The sequence below is a fragment of the Zootoca vivipara genome, chromosome 16, assembly GCF_965207765.1.
Source record: "Zootoca vivipara chromosome 16, rZooViv2.hap1.1, whole genome shotgun sequence".
NCBI classification, from domain to species: Eukaryota; Metazoa; Chordata; class Lepidosauria; order Squamata; family Lacertidae; genus Zootoca; species Zootoca vivipara.
Window position 1 is genome coordinate 18,567,510 of NC_142599.1, and position 19,619 is coordinate 18,587,128.

At 49.8% G+C, this 19,619-nt stretch overlaps 1 protein-coding gene and 1 long non-coding RNA gene across 4 annotated transcripts in view; one reads left to right on the top strand and one right to left on the bottom strand.

The window, feature by feature from the left end:
* SEC14L2 (SEC14 like lipid binding 2) overlaps window positions 1–19,619 on the bottom strand; it is a 45,401-nt gene that overhangs the window by 4,697 nt on the left and 21,085 nt on the right. For both annotated transcript variants that reach the window (XM_035097769.3, XM_088659692.1), the window contains exons 3-11: window positions 13,638–13,681; window positions 12,673–12,732; window positions 12,361–12,549; window positions 10,357–10,452; window positions 9,661–9,721; window positions 9,245–9,328; window positions 4,001–4,107; window positions 2,681–2,820; window positions 1,455–1,624 (exon numbers count right to left, since the gene is read on the bottom strand). In XM_035097769.3, the coding sequence (XP_034953660.1) occupies window positions 1,455–1,624; window positions 2,681–2,820; window positions 4,001–4,107; window positions 9,245–9,328; window positions 9,661–9,721; window positions 10,357–10,452; window positions 12,361–12,549; window positions 12,673–12,732; window positions 13,638–13,681 (951 nt within the window). The remainder of the gene's footprint in view (window positions 1–1,454; window positions 1,625–2,680; window positions 2,821–4,000; window positions 4,108–9,244; window positions 9,329–9,660; window positions 9,722–10,356; window positions 10,453–12,360; window positions 12,550–12,672; window positions 12,733–13,637; window positions 13,682–19,619) is intronic.
* LOC148683107 (uncharacterized) lies at window positions 12,549–17,103 on the top strand. Of its 2 annotated transcripts, XR_015947481.1 has the most exons (3): window positions 12,549–13,738; window positions 14,021–15,073; window positions 15,476–17,103. It is a non-coding gene; the product is annotated as an uncharacterized LOC148683107 (long non-coding RNA). The 2 variants fall into 2 exon arrangements; XR_015947480.1 differs by having other exon boundaries at window positions 12,549–15,073.

Below are 19,619 nucleotides of genomic sequence, written 5' to 3' on the forward strand. Positions count from 1 at the left end.
GGGAAGGCAAACGGCGAAAAGCCCCCGCTGCGGACTGGCTTGGCGGTGGCGGGAACATCCCGCCACCGCCAAGCCAGTCCCGGAGCCAAATTGCGGCGCGGCGGGGTTTTTCGCCGTTTGCCTCCCCCAGGGGAAGGCAAACGGCGAAAAGCCCCCGCTGCGGACTGGCTTGGCGGTGGCGGGAAGACCCGCCACCGCCAAGCCAGTCCCGGAGCCGAATTGCGGCGCGGCGGGGTTTTTTGCCGTTTGCCTCCCCCAGGGGAAGGCAAACGGCGAAAAGCCCCCGCTGCGGACTGGCTTGGCGGTGGCGGGAACATCCCGCCACCGCCAAGCCAGTCCCGGAGCCAAATTGCGGCGCGGCGGGGTTTTTCGCCGTTTGCCTCCCCCAGGGGAAGGCAAACGGCGAAAAGCCCCCGCTGCGGACTGGCTTGGCGGTGGCGGGAAGACCCGCCACCGCCAAGCCAGTCCCGGAGCCGAATTGCGGCGCGGCGGGGTTTTTCGCCGTTTGCCTCCCCCAGGGGAAGGCAAACGGCGAAAAGCCCCCGCTGCGGACTGGCTTGGCGGTGGCGGGAACATCCCGCCACCGCCAAGCCAGTCCCGGAGCCAAATTGCGGCGCGGCGGGGTTTTTCGCTGTTTGCCTCCCCCAGGGGAAGGCAAACGGCGAAAAACCCCCGCTGCGGACTGGCTTGGCGGTGGCGGGAAGACCCGCCACCGCCAAGCCAGTCCCGGAGCCGAATTGCGGCGCGGCGGGGTTTTTCGCCGTTTGCCTCCCCCTCAGGGGAAGGCAAACGGCGAAAAGCCCCCGCTGCGGACTGGCTTGGCGGTGGCGGGAAGACCCGCCACCGCCAAGCCAGTCCCGGCAGGCCGCTTCCTCTAGCGCCCGTTTTTAAACGGGCTAAAATCCACTAGTATGTATATATATATACACAGTGGTACCTTGGCACTCAAATGGCTTGTCTCCCAAAGAAATCGGCTCCCGAACGCCACAAACCTGGAAGTGAGTGTTCCAGTTTGCGAACATTTTTCGGAAGCCGAACGTCCGACACGGCTTCTGCAGCTTCCGATCGGAAGCCACACCTTGGTTTTTGAACGGTTTCAGGAGTCGAACGGACTCCCGGAACAGATTGAGTTCAAGAACCAAGGTACCACTGTAATATAATATGTATAATATTATCTGATTCCTGCATTGCAGGGGGTTGGACTAGATGACCCACAAGGTACCTTCCAACTCTACAATTCTATGTACGTACATGGTGTACAGAAATGATACACTGGGGGGGGGGGCTATATTGCATAAGAGCATTATTACAGCGCACGCTACATGCAGGGGGGCAGGTTGGAATTCCCCGCGAAATTCTATGCAAAATAAAGTACATCCCTACAGATGAACTCAAGTCCATTCAAGAAGGACGGGGTGGGGAGCTGGAAAGTGAGAGACCTGGGTACCACTTACAGATCCCTGGATCCGCACAGGTGACTGAGCCGTCTTCGGGCACCATGTGGGCGTTGTAGCGCTGGTTGGGGTGCACTTCCTCCATTTCGCTGGCATGCTGGCGCGCCCCAACTTTGGTCTTCAGGTAGACGCCAAAGCCTATATCGGCCCCGTCCGACATGAACTGCCACCTATAAGCAGGGATATCAGAGGAGAGTGGGGAGAAGTGAAGGAAGGTTAGGAATTGTGAGAAGCATTCATTCCTCCGCATTCTGAAGTGGTACAGACTCTGCCCCATTTTGCCTGATGATGCCCCCATCCCCATGATGGTTGTGCAGAGTGCATATTGTCCAGCAAAGGTCCCCTGCATCTTTGATTAAAAGCTTACTGCTGGAACAATACAGTGGTACCTCGACTTACCAACGACTCGAAAACTGAATTTTTCGACTTATGAATGGGGGTAATGGCCGCGCGCTTACGAATGTCTCGATACATCCGAAAGGAAACCGCGGCGGTTTTAGATAGGGATTTTTCGACTTACGGATTTTTAGGTAGGGTTGCTTCGACTTACGGATTTTTCCGTTTCCAATGCATTCCTATGGGAAATCGCGTTTCCAATGGCGTTTTCCGACTTACGGATTTTTCGACTGACGAAGGTGCCTTCGGAACGGATTAAATTCGTAAGTCGAGGCACCACTGTAATGGGATTAATGATGAAATAGCCTGTTGCCTTTTAATGTCAGTTCTCGTTTGGGGAGGTGATGCCTGGGTTAGATTGCTGGAGTGGAGCGTGTCCCCTTGCCCAAAGCTGCTGAACTCCAACTCCCATCGGCCCCAGCCAGCGTGGCCAACGGCCAGGGATGATGGGAGTTGTAGTTCAGTATGGTGGAGTGGCCAGAGCGTTCAATTTGGCCCTGGAAGGCCAGAGATCGCATCCCCCACCCAGCCGTGAAACCCACCGGGTGACCTTGGGCCACAGTCAGTCACTCTGGGCCTAAGCTACCTGGCACATAGCTGCCAAGTTATCCCTTTTTTTAAGGGATTTTCCCTTATGCTGAATAGGCTTCCTCGCGAGAAAAGGGAAAACTTGGCAGCTATGACCTGGCAGCATTGTCCTGTGGGTGAAATGGGATGAGAGAACCGCACATCGCCCAGAGGGTGGGCCAGGAAAATATTAAAATGGGTGAGCTGCCAGAATTCCACTTTCCTCAGCTCACTGCCCACGGTTTGCACCTGCCTCGGCTTACCTCAGGACACAGCCCGGGAAGAGGATCTCGTATTCCAGCTGCTGCGAGGAGCCCCGATTCACTATCACCGAATGCTCATACTGCTGCTTCAGCTGGTCTCGCACGTAGTATTTCTTGGGGACTTCTCCACCATGGTTAAGCTGCGCACAAGATCACATTGGTGATGAGCTCAGAGACTGAAAGAGCTGCTTCCCCCTATATTGATATAAGCCTGGTTGCTTGGCAGGTGGTGATGTCTGCCAGGCATTGATTTTGCATCTAGAAGCCTCCGCCTCAGCTTTCTGAGCAGCCTGGAACAAAGTCTAAGGCCTTTTTGGGTCTGGACAGCCATAGCCCTAGACCTGGCCTATGCTCCAGGGGTAGCCCATGCAGGTGCCCTACAACTCCCAACATCCCTTGATGGCAGCTCCATTAGGGCAAATGGGGTACTGCCCCTCAGCCAGCCCCCACCTGCATGGGGCAATGGTGGTGGGTGCCCTTCCTTAGTGCTGCGCTGGTAGAACTCAGAAAGGAAGAGAAAGATGGGGACAAATCTTTCTACCAGTTTGCTCCACCTGCCAGTGGCTCTGGCGCCACCTACTGTTCATCTCCCGGGCTTCCGCCCTATCGGTCCAAATGGGCACCCACCACCATTGTCGCCCCGCCCTGGGAAGAGGGATTGATTGTTAAGCCACTCTGGGAATTGTAGCTCTGGGTGAGGAATAGGGGTCTCCTCAGGATACTCTTGGTATCCTGAACAAACGACAGCTCCCAGGATTCTTAGGGGAAAGCCATGGAAGTGGTGCCATAATGCTTTCAACAAATGGTGTGGCCCAACGTCTTAATTCTGTAAAAACCATTCTACTCAGAGCCAAAGTAATTGTCTCTGAATTGCTAGCTTTCTAGTGGTCTGTCTTAGTACAAGAGGTTACGGCCTAGAAAATCTTGAGGAATTGATAATTAACCTAGCAGTCAAAGAAGCTCTCCCATAAACAAAAAATATTTGCTTGTTGTTTAGATGTTGACTGGATTGTGATCAGCTCACACCAAGTTCTCTAGCTAGTGTGTGCAAAGCAGTAACATGCTTTTGAGAATTTAAAGGTGGGCCACAAGCCTTGGAAACCAGAAGGAGGCAGAGTTAGCATCCCCTCTGCATGGCTGTCTGGGTCCAGCTCTTTCCAGCTGCTTCCTGCCTTGCAATCTTGTGTCTCGTTCCTCTATCCAGGCTCCAGTCTTTTCTGCCTCCTCCAAACTTAGGCCAGCAAACTTCCCTAGCTTCTGAGGATAGACCCCGGCCCAAGGGCTAAGGACCCCTGAATGCTATCCAATGAGTGTCCATACCATAGTCTTGCATTTGGGGTCTCCATCTGGGTCTGTGAGGGTTCCCCCATATTCCTTGGGGATCTGTGAGGGGTCGATGTGCTTTTGCAAAACCTCCTTCCAGTTAGCTGGGAGAAAAGCGAGAGGGTTCGTTTATTGGACAGAAATTGATTTCCAACCGACTCAATACAACCGGCAAGCAATTTGTCTAAGGCAGGGGCCGGCAAAGTTTTTGTGGCTTGGGCCGGTTCACGGTCCCGCAGACACCGCGGTGGGCCGGAGTGCGCACGCACGCACACATGCGCAAATGCTATTTCCGGTGCTCCTTCCAGTGCAGAGGAGGCATGCGCAGCTTGCCATTGGCTGCAGGAGCTTCCTGCAGCCAATGGAAAGCCAGCCAGTGTCGCGCAAGGCGGTCCCTGCTCTGCTCTGCGCTGGTTTAGCGTGGCACACGGGAGCCGACCGAGCGGGCGGCGGGGATCCATGGGCCGGTTAAACGACCCCCATGGTCCGCTTGTGGCCCATGGGCCTTAGGTTGCCGACCCCTGGTCTAAGGGGATTGTGAAAAAGCTGGAGAGTAACCAGCAAAGGTTAATATTCTCCAGAGCTGACATTTACTCTTCAAATATCTGAAGGGCTGTCATATGGGAAATGGAGCAAGCTTGTTTTCTGCTGCTCCAGAGGTTAGGGCCAGAAGCGATGGATTTAAATTGCAAGAAAGGAGATTCCAACAACTCCAGGAAGAACTTTCTGGTGGTGAGAGCCTTTCAGCAGTGGAAGGCTTTTAAATAGAGGCTGGAAGGCTGTCTGTCAGGGAGTCTTCAACTGCCATTCCTGCATTGCAGGGGGTTGGACTAGATCAGGCATAGGCAACCCTGGCTCTCCAGATGTTTTGGAACTACAACTCCCATGATTCCTAGCTAACAGGGCCAGCTAACAGGGATCATGGGAGTTGTAGTTCCAAAACATCTGGAGAGCCAGGGTTGCCTATCCCTGGACTAGAATTGGTGTACCATTCAACTCTACAATTCTATGATTCCGCAAGCCAGTCCATTTCTCTCTCATCCCTCCTGCACCCTGCAGTTGAGAACGCAGTGGCTGAACAGGTCAGCAACCTCGCAGCCGCTTTTCAGGGAACATTCCTCGGTCGCTGGCCCAGGTAGGCCTCTGAGGGCAAACATCAATCTCACTAAACAGGTAAGCAAAAGTCCCTGGAGTCCACAGTCCACCCCCCCCCCCCACACACAAAAATTTCCCCTTCTCCAATCTGCCAGGTTTTCTATAAGCCGCTAGCTGTCTGTGTCTTATCCTGGCCAGCATCTCGACACAAAGCCTTGGCAAGATTTGGGGTGCATTTGGGGAGTATTGTGTTAGTTAGTTTTTTATTTTAATAATTGTTTTGTTAATCAAAAAAGAAGAAGAAGCAAATATAACAAGAAAACAAACCAAAAAACCCCCAAAAAATTAAACTACAAAGCATCGTAGTTTGGAAAGACAAATGTACACAGATTACGAAGTACTGTAGTAACGCATACAAAGATTCCCTTTATAGAGCTTTATAAAAACAAAAATGTTCAACCCTTATATAAGAAAAAAAATCAAGTCATATATTTAAAAAACAGCCATTCGAACTCTGCCCATTAGATACTTTTAGCTTTCCTAATTATAACATCAGTATGGCTTTCTAATGTTCCTTCCGCACTGTAATACAATGTCTGTTTGTAACTGTGGCTTTTTAAATAATATACTGGCACGTTGTTCAATCACACTTGCGGGTGTCATGTGACACTGTGGTGAATGTCAACACCACTACCCCGACCCTTTTCACACACAGACGGGCTTCAGTTCGCTTTCTAACCATCCCCACCTCCAAAACAACAATACATGCTCTGTGCAGGTTTTTATATTTGGTATTGACAATATTATCAGCCCTCCTCTCCCTTAACTAGCACCTGTCAACATCCATTCCATCAGCTCTGCCAAAAGACCAGCTTCATCGGGCACTTCCTACCCAGGAACTGTTTCTATTACAGTATTTTCATTTATTAAATTTATATTCCGCCCTTCATCCGAAGATCACAGAGTGGTTCACAACATAAAAGAGCAGCTGGCCGCTATACGAACAACTGTTTAAGAACTGGTGGCCTGAGTTTGCTTTTTTCCCTCTTCCCTCCCCATCCCTTTTGTGTCGTGGGCGGAGACTGTCTTGTTCTAAGACTAAGTGATTGGATGTGAGCCACTCCAAGAGCTCTCCCCCCCCCCTTTGGCTGAAGAGCGGGCCGCAAATGGCTCTAAATAAATAAAGAGGTGAACACCAAGCCTTTCCCGAAGCTGGTGTTGTTCAGATGTTTTTGGACCACAGCTCGCAGCCATCCCTGTACCTTTGCAGTGATTGGCCAGAATTGCTGTGCAACTGGGGCAACGATGCTGTTGTTGTTTAGTCGTTTAGTCGTGTCCGACTCTTCGTGACCCCATGGACCATAGCACGCCAGGCACTCCTGTCTTCCACTGCCTCCCGCAGTTTGGTCAAACTCATGTTCGTAGCTTCGAGAACACTGTCCAACCACCTTGTCCTCTGAAGTCCCCTTCTCCTAGTGCCCTCCATCTTTCCCAACATCAAGGTCTTTTCCAAGGATTCTTCTCTTCTCATGAGGTGGCCAAAGTATTGGAGCCTCAGCTTCACGATCTGTCCTTCCAGGGAGCACTCAGGGCTGATTTCCTTAAGAATGGATAGGTTTGATCCCCTTCATGGATCAATGCCTTGTCATGGCGAAGGGGCTTGAATAACTCCGAGAAGCTATGAGCTATGCCATGCAGGGCCACCCAAGATGGGACAGGTCATAGTGGAGAGTTTTGACTAAACGTGATCCACCTGGAGAAGGAACTGGCAAGCCACTCCAGTACCCCTGCCAAGAAAACTCCATGGACAAAGACAGCAGCGATGCTGCTTGTGTGCATTTGCTGTTTTACATTGCCAGAAGTTAAAAGAAGATAGGGATATGGCATATTTACTTTTAAAAGGGAAGCTACCATAAATGTTCAGCAAAAAAAAAAAAAAGAGGCAGTGGTGGGTGAGTAGAATAATTGCTCTGTCTTCCTGTGGCTAACAGCTCTGCTCCTGTATATGACTATGGAGTGGAGTTTTAAACAGCTAAGGGCAGGTTTTCTGAATGGATTCATTCATTCATTTCTGCTGCCCAGAATACAGGGAAGCTTTATGATGTCTGCTGCAGGGTAAAAACAAGGGACTTGGAAAAAGACATACCTAGCCAGGCAGCAGCAGGAGGGGCCTCAGGCAATCTGCTTTAAATCTCCCTTCAGCCATACAGAGGAAGGATAGGTCCCGGAGAAAGGAGGAGGAACCTTTTCCTCCCAGCTTGGGACTTCAGGGTGGTGATTTACAGAGCTTCAGGGTGGTGATTTACAGAGAACTGTTTCTAAGAAGAGACGTCATGTCCAGAAAGACACAGAGCCTTGGCTGAAATCCAGAGGAACCAAATTCCCAAACAAATACCAAATAAGCTTGGCTCACGTGGGTAGCACTGAGCAGATGCCAGGCTTGCGGGATCAACTTTGTTTTGCTTTACTAGAGCAGAATCCCCCAGATCCGCGAATAGGAGCCAGGAGCAAACGACACTCAGATTTAGAAGAAGAGAAGTCCAAGCACAGAAGTTTTGCTTTTGAGCAGTAGAGCTGGGTGCGCACAAATCCATAGCTGCCAAGTTATACCTTATTTTAAGGGATTTTCCCTTATGCTGAATAGGCTTCCTCGCGAGAAAAGGGAAAACTTGGCAGCTATGCAAATCCCTTTCTAGTTTCCCACTTCCTTTGTTTCAACAGTATAATTGTCAGAGCCCAGGCTGAGGAGTGCTGCTATGATGAGGAATGGTGGAAGCTGCCCAGGAGCAGTGGAGCAGTATAGATTTGGAACAGTGGTTTGCAGAGGGGCATAGTTTTGAAGACAAAAGTTGGGAAGAGCTGGGGGGTGAACAGCAAAGTGGAGAAGAACTGTAAGAGACAGAGCTAACAGACTCTCTCTCGCTGGAAAGTGTCCAGCCTATCAGTCCAAGGTCATGTAGAGCAGATAAGGTGGCTACACAAAAAGCACGGTGGTTGCAAGATCAGGTTGTGAGATGCGGAAATGACTGGGGGCAAGTGGGTGGAAACCTTAATTGGGAACACCTTCATTCCGAGAAAGGATGCTTTGCTCTTTTGCTGTGATCATTAAAAGACTCTTTAAATAAGAGACTTTTTTCCACTTTGTCCTGCTTATCAACGGCCAAAGGGGGAGGGGGGAGGAAGCCGAGTCCCCGAAGCCTGACAATAATTTAGGGTGGGCGTGGGAATTCTTGTTGCTGTTTTCAAACATCTGGGAGTCACAAATCTTTGCCGATGGCCTTCAATCCATCTAAATATCAACTGGCAGTTCCCAATTTAGCTTCTTCTTACAGCTGTCGTGGGACGCAGGTGGCACTGTGGTCTAAATAAACCACTGAGCCTAGGGTTTGCTGATCAGAAGGTCGGCGGTTCGAATCCCCGCGACGGGGTGAGCTCCCGTTGCTCGGTCCCAGCTCCTGCCCACCTAGCAGTTCGAAAGCACGTCAAAGTGCAAGTAGATAAATAGGGACCGCTCCAGCGGGACGGTAAACAGTGTTCTGTGCGCTGCTCTGGTTCACCACATGACCCGGAAGCTGTACGCCGGCTCCCTCGGCCAGTAATGCGAGATGAGCGCCGCAACCCCAGAGTCATCCATGACTGGACCTAACAGTCAGGGGTCCCTTTACCTTTATAGCTGTTGTAGGAGAAGGGCTCATGGCTCAGTGGCAGAGCATCCGTCTTGCATGCAGAAGGTCCCAGCTTCAATCCCCAAAGGCAGTATCTCCAGGTTGGGCTGGGAGAGACTTCCTGCCTGAAACCCTGGAGAGCTGCTGCCAGTCAGTGCAGACAATACTGAGCTGGATGGACCAATGATCCAAGCCTGTAGAAGGCAGTTTCCTATGTTCCTATGTTTTCCATGTGCTGTGTACACTACCAGGGAAAAAAAAGGGTGATATGCACCCAAGGGGAAAGCTAGCAAGGTATTAAATGCAGAGTCCAAAGTGCAGGGGCTTAACACCCATTTGTATTTGCTTCGCTTGCCACATTTTATCGGGGGTGCGGGGTGCAGGTTGGTCTTTTTTGGGGAGGGGGAGTACTCGGCTTGCCCTCTGTTGTGTTTCCCGTTTCCTAGAAATGTTGGAACCAGCAAAGGCAGATCCTACTCACCTCCTAAGACCACAATCTTCTTCCGAGTGTCTTCGCTCAGAAAGTGCTTCACCAAGTTGTAAGCCACGGGGAAGAGCCTGGGAGCTGTAACAGAGGCAAAGAAATACAGTGATGCCTCGCGAGACAAATTTGATTCGTTCCGCGAGTCAATTTGTTTTGCGAAAAATTCGTCTTGCGAATCGTGGTTTCCCATAGGAATGCACTGAAATTTCTTTTTTTGCCCATCTAAGGAACGCATTAATTAGATTTCAATGCATTCCTATGGGAAGACGCGATTTGCGAAAAATTAGTCTTGCGGGGCATTCGTCTTGTGAGGTACCACTGTAGACTGAGTGGCATGTGTCCCCAGAGATTTCCCTTGAGGTCCTCAGGCTTGAAAGGGGTTTCCCACCCCAAGTTTTGCTTCCAAGGCTCACCTTTTATGACGTAGACTTGTTTAAGGGACTCAGGATAGTTCTCTTCAAACATGGCAAGAAGCTGAAAGGGTAGGAGGGGAAATGAGTCAGGAAAACATTTCAGAGGTGCTTTATATGCCAAATTATGAAGCAATTAATGTATCTAGATTCTCTAACATTTAAAGGGAAACACGGCGAAAAGACTTCCAGGTTTTCCGACTTTGTAAGTCGAAACCTTCGGAAGTCGAGGCATTCGGATGTCGAGGTACCACTGTAATATGGTATGTGATGAATGTAAATTTGAATATTGAAAATCAAATAAATATATTTGGGGGTGGGGAGATGTGTCTCCGGCATATGACATACTGAAGGTGCCACACACAATTCTGTTGTGGGGAGGGAATTCTTGGGACAAATATACAGTGGTACCTCGGGTTAAGAACTTAATTCGTTCTGGAGGTCCGTTCTTAACCTGAAACTTTTCTTAACCTGAGGTACCACTTTAGCTAATGGGGCCTCCCGCTGCTGCCGCCATGCATTTTCTGTTCTCATCCTGAAGCAAAGTTCTTAACTCGAGGTACTATTTCTGGGTTAGCGGAGTCTGTAAACTGAAGCATCTGTAACCCGAGGTACCGCTGTACAGGACTAAAACTGCACCCCAGACAGCAGATACATTCATTCAGCGATGCAATGGGGTGGGTTCCCTGCCATTCTCACCTCAGAATAGGCATCCACAGCTGGCTTCCAGAGATGCTTCAGGCCCAGCCCTTCAAAATCGTAAATCATCATGACAGTTTCAATTCTCCTCCCCAGCTTTAAAGAGGGAGGGAGGGAGGGAGGGAGGGAGAGAGAGAGGGAGAGAGAGAGAGAGAGAGAGAGAGAGAAAAGACAAAACATGGTTTAGACAAAAACATCTACAACCATTCCTCCCCCTACCTTTTGCCATGTTGGTGTCCTCCATATGTTTATATAGAATCACAGAATTCTAGAGTGGGAAGGGACCACAAGGGTCATCTAGTAGTCGAACCCCCTGCAACCAGGAATCCATTTTGGACAATGTGATAAAGCTGTCCTGGCTAGGGTGAAATTACAGTCCCAAAACATCCGGGTCGGCACCAGGTTGGCTATTCTTTACATTTAGCAGTTGAGATCGGATACCCCACCATCCCATGGCCAGAATGTTGGTGGGTGACTGTGCTGAAGAATTCCACACAAAATTCATAGCTGCCAAGTCTCCCGTTTTTCCATGGCAAGCCCCCGTATTTTGTTACAGTTTCCCGCTGTCATCCTGAATTGATTAATATTCCGTAAGTCCCCCGGATTTAGCTCCTGCCGGTGGCCATGTCCCGGCTCCCGGCTGTCTGCCCATGTCTGGACATGCGCAGAAGCGATTTCTGGTGCCCAGACATGCAGACACGGGCAGCCCGGCACTGGAAGTCGCTTCTGCGCATGTCTGGACAAGCGTAGAAGCCACTTCCGGTGCCGCGCCGCTGCTGATCCCGGATTTTTCAATCCGGGAGTTGGAGGGTATGACACAAAAATTCATAGCCAATGTAACAGGTGACCACAGGCAGAAGACTATGTTTTAAAGGAGAGCCTCTTAAGAACATTAAGACAAGCCTGCCAGTACTGTGGTTTGTTAAGTACGCTTAAGAGCTGTGGGAGCTGTAGTTTGTTACGGGGGCTGAAAGTAGTTAGGAGACACCTCGATATTCCTCCTCGCAGAGCTACCGTTCCTGGAGTTCCCTGCAAAGAGGGAAAGCTTGCCAAATACTTCTGGGAATTGTAGCTTTGTGAGGGGGTGGGGAAGAAAAAAACATGACTGTTTAAAATCGTATCATGGTACAGTAGTGCCTCGCTTAACGAACTGTAAGACGAAATTTTTGCTTAAAGAAATGATTTTTCTAGCAGAGGTTGCCTCGCTAGACGAATTCGTTTTACGAAAAAATTGTCTAGCGAATTGCGGTTTCCCATAGGAATGCATTGAAATTCAATTGATGCGTTCCTACGGGCAAAAAAAAATTCAAAAAAAATTTCAATGCATTCCTATGGGGTTCGCTAGACGAATTTTTCGTTATAAGAATAGACCCGTGGAACGAATTAAATTCGTCTAGCGAGGCACCACTGTACTTTAAACGTGCAGGCCATCTCCGATTTGCGTTGGGGTTGTATTCCAGGTCATCATGTGCAACGGTGGCGCATGCATAAGCCCATTATGCCCCTGCCCTGTTACGCCCCCTTTTCCGACCACTTCTGGGCCACCATGGTGCATGCATGCACACCCTCCAAGCGTCCTTGTTTCCCAGGGACAGTCCCAGATTTACAGAAGCAGGAGTCCCGGTTTCTGATTCGATCCCGGAATGTCTCGTTTTTCCTTAGGACACCCCTATTTTCATTGGAGAAATGTTGGAGGGTATGGAGTTATGCAACCCCTGAGCCAAGGAGATAAGGATACAACCTTCAGCAGACATCTGAAGGCAGCCCTGTAATAGCAAACTCTTTAAATGTTTAATATTTTATTATGCTTTTATATATGTTGGAAGCTGGCCAGAGTGGCTAGGGCAAGCCAGCCATGGATGTCCCTATTTTCATCAGAGAAATGTTGGATGCGCATGTGCGATCATGCATCAATTGAACGCATGTAAAATTGGTTGCTGCCTGTAGGACATGAATGTGGCAGACATAAAACCAGGCATTCTAGGCCGGGTACCAAGGCCTTACCTTCTCACTCTGCTCCACACACAGATGCCGTAGAAGCTCACAGTCCTGGAACTTTTTTTTAAGCAAATCTTGTTTCGAAGCTGAGAAGAGGATCCCTTTGGCGTCAAGAGGTCCAATGATCTCGTACCAGATGGGGCAGCCTTCACGGTCAAAACCGCATCTTCCCCCGGCCATGTACTTCGTAATGACCTGTGGGTGTCAATATACAAGCAGGTGAGCAGGCCGAGGGTAAAGAGGCAGCTGGTTATGCGTAAGAGGAAAATTTGGGGCAGGATCAGACATATGGACAAAGCCAATAAATTAGGAACGCACCTCTGGGGCCTTCCAATCCAGGATATGATCTGCATCCATGTGCTTCCGGCATTCAATGTGCTGTTTGGGGGGGAACCAAAAAAGGGAAAGCTATTAGTGAAGAAGACAAATGGTAGGTCAGACACGAGATAGGGCTGCCCTTGAAGGCAACACAGAAATGGCAGCTGGCCCCAAATGCAGCAGCCAGATTATGGGCTGGCGTTAACCTTAGAGCTCATACAACCGCTGTTCTCAAACAGCAGCACCGGCTGCGGGTTTGTTTTCAGGCCCAATTCAAGGTGTTTATAAAGTCCTAAATTCTTATGGACCCGTTTCCAGAAAGGCCACCTCCTTCCCTACAGACACTCCTGGGAGTGAAGATCAGCACTCAAAAGTTCAGGGGGTGGGTGGGAGCCCAGGAGAGGGCCTTCTCTGTGGCAGCCCCTAAGTTGTTATATATGCAAACTAGGCCACTTTTACAAAGCCTTTTGGGAACCAATGTATTCTGTGATATGCTGAGCCTGCTGGGATGCATTATCCTCAAACCCCCCCCCCCCAAAATGAGGGTCTTGATGGACCACTTAATGATTTTTCTGCCTGTTGTGGACGTGGTGCGACGTTATACTAGGGGCTGCGTGATTTTAAATTGTATTTTTATTGCTTTCTCATATATAGTGCATTTTGCTGTATTACAATTCCAGAGAATGCAAAAATAAAAATAAAAATGGTATTTTATACAATAACATAAAATGCAAGGTAAAGAAAGACAAGCATTAAAAATGCAATTAAAAAGCAATATGAATATGTAACACAACAGCCATGCGCTCTCCTGCTTTCAGTTGCAAATCCACAGTCACACTGCAGACTACTTGAATGAAGTGGCACTTAGACCACTGTTTTTGAACCACTGCGTTATACAAATTATCAATGTGAAGTTTATGATTTTCATGGATCTGTTTTGATAATTATAATAATAATCCTCTTACCTTCCGGAGCATGGCTTCAGACTTCTGCAAGTCAAAACACCGAGCTGCAAAGAAGATCATGAAGGGTTAGAGACCAACCTGCAAAATACCTGTGCTAAAAGGTAACAACACCTATATGTACCCAGCTCTTTTGGCTTGCGCCCTATTTGCACCCATTTCCAGATGTGCTTCTGTTTGAAGGGCAAATCCTTCCAATAAACAAGCAAGGTCGCTACATTTCAAAAACGGATTCCCCACAGCTGCCATTTGTGGTAAACAAAGACTCGCCCAACTTAAAAGCGACACGCTGAGCGAGCGTCATTTGGCCCCAGGGTCTCCACTTTTATTTATTCCTGCTTTCCCATCACTCCTTCTCACATCAAACGTGACCGTTTCATCGTCAGGTATCTGAAGGGCTGTCACGGGGAAGATGGAGCAAGTTTGTTTTCTGCTGCTCGAGAGGGTTGAACCCGAACTAACTGATTCAAATGACAAGAAAGGAGATTCTGTCTAAATGTTAGGAATGATGCCAAGAGCTTTTTAACAGTGGAATTCTTCAGCCAGTGGAATTCTTCAGCTGCAATTCCTGCATTGCATCAGGGTTGGAGGTCGGCAAACTAAGGCCCGCGGGCCAGATCAGGCCCAATTGCCTTCCAGATCTGGCCCGCGGAAGGTCCGGGAATCGCCATGCGGATCGGCAGCACGCACATTCTTTCCCTCTCCCTCACACAGCGGTGGCGCCGCCTCCTCCTCCCTCCCTCCTGGCTTCTCCCTGCCCTGCCTAGAGAAAGAAGGGGGCTGGGCTTTGTTGAGCAGCCGCTGTTTTAAGCAGCCCCTCTCTGTAACCCTTTCGTGCGCCACTCATCGTCCCTCCGCCGCCGCTGCCAGCCCCTACTGCTCGCAAGACACAGGTAAGCAGCCACCGGGGCTTATCCGGTGCTGTGGGGAAGGGAGGAGAGAGTCGGGGGGTGGCTTATAGTCCGGCGTCCCGCAAGGTGTGAAGGACAGTGGACCGGCCCCCTGCTGAAAAAGTTTGCTGACCCCTGAACTAGATGAACCTTGAGGTTCATTCCAGCTCTACTGTTCTATAACCATTGATGTTTGCAAAACCATTACAAAATCCTGCAGCAGAGGTTACCATTTCACCTCTGACTTCCTTATAAATATCAGTTGTACAATTGTTTGTGCGACAAGCAGGTAGCCGGTCACTATACATTACCGCAGGAGCTGGTGCAACCTGTTAATTAGACCCCAGGGTGTAGGTGTCTGATGGGGAGTGCCTGATCCTGTTTTTATTCTCAGTGGAACATAATCAGGGATTAGGAGGGCGGCTCTTCACAGCTAGCGCCTTCAAGGATTAATTACACCTTGACAACATCTCCCTTTTCAGGATCACACCCAAGAAATGCCACTGAACCAGAGGGCAGTAGCTTGCAAGAACCAAGTTTATTTTGAAGGTCAGGATCCATCTTAAGGAGAGAGAAGGGGTGGGGGTGGGGGAGGGAGATGGGAGATAGAATCATAGAATCATAGAATCATGGAAGTTGGAAGAGACCACAAGGGCCATCCAGTCCAACCCCCTGCCAAGCAGGAAACACCATCAAAGCATTCTTGACATATGCCTGTCAAGCCTCTGCTTAAAGACCTCCAAAGAAGGAGACTCCACCACACTCCTTGGTAGCAAATTCCACTGCCGAACAGCTCTTACTGTCATGAAGTTCTTCCTAATGTTTAGGTGGAATCTTCTTTCTGGCCAGGTCAAGTCAGAGGCTTCCCAGCCAGAGGCAACCCCTTCTGGCAGATTTCAGGTGACAGGCAGAGCACCTGAATCTGATCTATGGACTCTTATCCTTTGGCAGGTTTTCCCCTGATTAAAACAAGACCAAAAGGGCAAGTAGGCCAGGTGGCAAGGCCTGGAACAGGTTCAGAAAAAGGCAGCCAAAAAGGATCCAGGAGCCAACCTCTGGAATTTGTTCCCCCAAGAGATAGTGGCAGCCAATTTGGATGGCTTTAAAAGGGATATTCAGGCCAATTCATGGATGAGGACCAACCTCGACGGCCACATTTCGCCTCCACTGTCGGAGAAGGAAACACTTCTGAATCTCATGGGCCAGGAGTCTGTTTCGCCTGCTGAACAGCAGCTCGAAGGGGAGAAGGCAGACTGACTCCAGCCGCAGCCAATCAGCCTCAAGGGCACAGAGGAGAAGGTGCTGATGAAAACCTTCTTAAGCAGGGTTTCCAGCAGCAGTCAGCGGTTATAAACAATACTTGTAGTTCCTTGCTGTTTTCTGCTCATCTTGACCCTTGACCCCACCTGATCATCGGATTCCCTGCCCCCTGGACCATCTGACCACATGGGTTGCTGTTTGGCTGACCCTAGGACTGGACCTGACTTTGGATGAGGACATCTGACAGTAAGAGCTGTTCGGCAGTGGAATTTGTTACCAAGGAGTGTTACCAAGGAGTCTCCTTCTTTGGAGGTCTTTAAGCAGAGGCTTGACAGGCATATGTCAAGAATGCTTTGATGGTGTTTCCTGCTCGGCAGGGGGTTGGACTGGATGGCCCTTGTGGTCTCTTCCAACTCTACGATTCTATGATTCTATGATCTCAGCGACACCTTCTAGTTGGCTGGTCTCCCACTCCACTAAGCTCTGCAGGCTGTTGCTCAACAATGAGACTACGAGTTGGCCACTGTGGAAACAGGATGTTGGACCACATGGGTCTTTGGCTTGATCCAGCAGGGCTCGCCTGAGGGCCTTAAACACACATTTTCACAAATATATGATGATGATGATGATGATGATGATGATGATGATGATGATGATGATGATGTTTTAGTGGGAAGGATAATAGCTCAGCAGTAGTGCATCTGCCTTGGTCCCAGGTTCATTCCCTGGCATCTCCACTTAGGGCTGAGAGAGATCCCCGCCTTGACACCCCAAAGAGCTGCTGCCAGTCTCTGTAGACAGTACTGAGCTAGGTGGACCTTTGGTTTGACTCGGCATAAGGCAGCTCCGTACACTCCTAATGATACTCTAATACATACATGTCAGTGGACTCTGGGTGGGGAGCGAGTTCGCCCAGGGACAGGAACTAAGGGGACCAGCTGAGCAAGAGGAGGGCTGGCTGGAGCACGAGCTGGAAGGCGGTGCAAGGGCTCTGAGCGAGGCGGAGGGGTCTAGGGATGCTACCGATGCACGCGCGGAAGAGGAGGTGTCCAAAGGTACTGCAGCAGGGGAGGTATCGGAAGTTGGGGAATCGAGGCTGTTGAGCAGTTCGGGGGAGAGGTCTGGCCCCGCTCCCTCCCCTGAGGTCCGTAGATGGGGAAAGCGTCAGGAGCAAAGAAGGAAACGAGGCGGGCCGAGGTTGTTTTGCTGGCGTAGATCGAGACGTGCGCCAGTTCCGGATTCTGACTCGGAATAGGAAGTCATGTCTTTCTGAACTCTGAACTGTACATGTGTATATAGTATTAAAATCTGAAAAGCCATCACGGAGCCTTGGTGGTCTTTGGTTGTGGGAAGCCGTACACCAGCCCTGACAATACGTTATTAGCATCACCATTTGAGGAAGGGGCACAGCTCCGTGGTATGTTCACTAGGGTATCAGCTGAGAAAGAGGGGGAATGGGTAACTACGCCTAATGGTAGGGCCGGCCCCTTGTGTTGCAACATCTCTCCATTGCAACACAGGGCTAATAGGACTTCGGGGAATATCAGGGGCCAGGGAAAGGGAGATAAGGCTGCGATAACAGCCAGATAATGTTTAATCTCGCACTGGAGAGCCTTATCTTCCCAACAGGAAGAAACTCCAGGGCAGAGTCTCAAGTGGCAGAACTGGTTGAAATAAGAGTCTGGCGGACTTGAAGAAGAAACTCTGTGGGTTTAATTGCACTTATTGCGAAGCTCTTCCCTGGCACACAGGTCAGCCCTAACCTACTTCACAGGTGTGTTGTGGGGATAAAGTGGGGAGGAGTGAAACCATGTGTGCCACTTGGAGCTACTTGGAGTAAAGCTGGCATATAAATGTAATAAAACAGAGACAGCAATGTGGTGAGCCATCATGGAGAAGGAAAGAGAGATTTTTTTTAAAAAAAATCCAGCTTATTTTGATTATGAGTCGCCTAATAAAAATATGTTCCAAGTTTGCCCATTCCCCAACCTGGTGCCCTCCAGATGTTTTGGACTACGACTCCCATTGCCTCTGCCCACTTTGCCAGGCTGGCTGGGGCTGCTGGGAATTGTAGTCCAACAACGTCTGGCGTTCACCGCATTGACTAGCCTTGATGTAGAGCAGGCATCCCCAAACTTCGGCCCTCCAGATGTTTTGGACTACAATTCCCATCTTCCCCAACCACTGGTCCTGTTAGCTAGGGATCATGGGAGTTGTAGGCCAAAACATCTGGAGGGCCGCAGTTTGGAGATGCCTGATCTAGAGCGACAGGAAATTTCCTGAAGCGAGTGGAAACATTCCCAAATCAGGTTAACAAAAACCCCCACAAAACTATCTGCTCCCATCAGCCCCAGTGAGAAGAACAAATGGTCAGGAGGGTGTATGAAGATCTCAGGGTGGGAGGGGTGAGTATTTTTTTAAAAAATTGTACCACTAGGGACTGCCCCCCCTGCTCACTCCACTCAACAACCCACCTGCTCCTTTGCTAGACGCTCTCCACTCAATTTACACCTCACCCACCCCCTCACCTATCCCCCCCCCAGCTTGATCCAAGGCCCTTTCCCCTTTTAAATGACTGGGGAGCCACTTCACAAAGTGCCTCACTAAACCGCTGTGTGAAGCGCCCCTGCTCCACCCCGTTCACTCGCTTGCCGGCCTGCCATTCCTCCTGTGGGACTTGGCAGCCGCACAAACTGCATTGTGGCAACAGCCTTACGTTTTTATGTATATAGGCAGATATAAGTTTTTTTAAAAAAATCACAAAACTTCAATCCATTGTAAAAGTTAAATAAAATAATAAAATAATTAGAGGAACCAGGCTTAAAGGAGGAGTGTGGGATTTTTACGTTAGCTAAAAGGGGGTATGGGCTGGAAGAGGTGGAGAAATGCTGACCTGGAGCATATTAGGTTGGTGTCTCCGTTTAAAAAAGAACAGGGAAATCTGTACCAAGTTTGCGTGACCATGGCTAGCCACACACATTGTTATCTGGATTGAGCACTCAGTCACCTGGGCCCGGCCTTGGAATTCTGAACAAGATCCGCCTCTTTGTGAACCCGCTGTGTTTAATGCAAAGCCCGTGCCTGGGACGTTCTGGTTTTTGGACTTTACCAAACAGAGAAAGTGCAAGCAAAGGAATCTTGGGTGATAAAAAAACACGACTCTCTCCGTTCATCCCAGTTAGGGAAGATAAACACACACACACACACACACACACACACACACACACACATTCCTCTTGTTCCTGCAAAGGCCTGTCTAGCTCTCCATACCAGCTTCCAGGCCGCAGCCGATATATTTACACTTGGGAGCACTTGCAGGCAAGTCTACAAAAACCACCAAAGAACCAGAGAAAAGGTTCTTTTCTGCTCATGCAGAAAATCCCAGTTTCAATCCCCAGCATCTCCAGGTAGGGCTGGGAGAGAAAGGACCCCTGGATGGTTAAGTCCAGTCAAAGGCGACTATGGGGTTGCGGCACTCATCTCGCTTTCAGGTTGAGGGAGCCAGCATTTGTCCACAGGCAGCTTTCCGGGTCATGTGGCCAGCAGGACTGAACCGCTTCTGGCGCAACGGGACACCGTGACGGAAACCAGAGTGCACGGAAACGCCGTTTACCTTCCCGCCACAGTGGTACCTATTTATCTACTTGCACTGGCGTGCTTTTGAACTGCTAGGTTGGCAGGAGCTGGGACAGAGCAACGGGAGCTCACCCCGTTGCGGGGATTCGAACCACTGACCTTCTGATCGGCAAGCCCTAGGCTCAGTGGTTTAACCCACAGTGCCACCCGCGTCTTGCATCCTTCTTGGTACCAGCCCAAGAGGCTCAGTGGTTTTAGC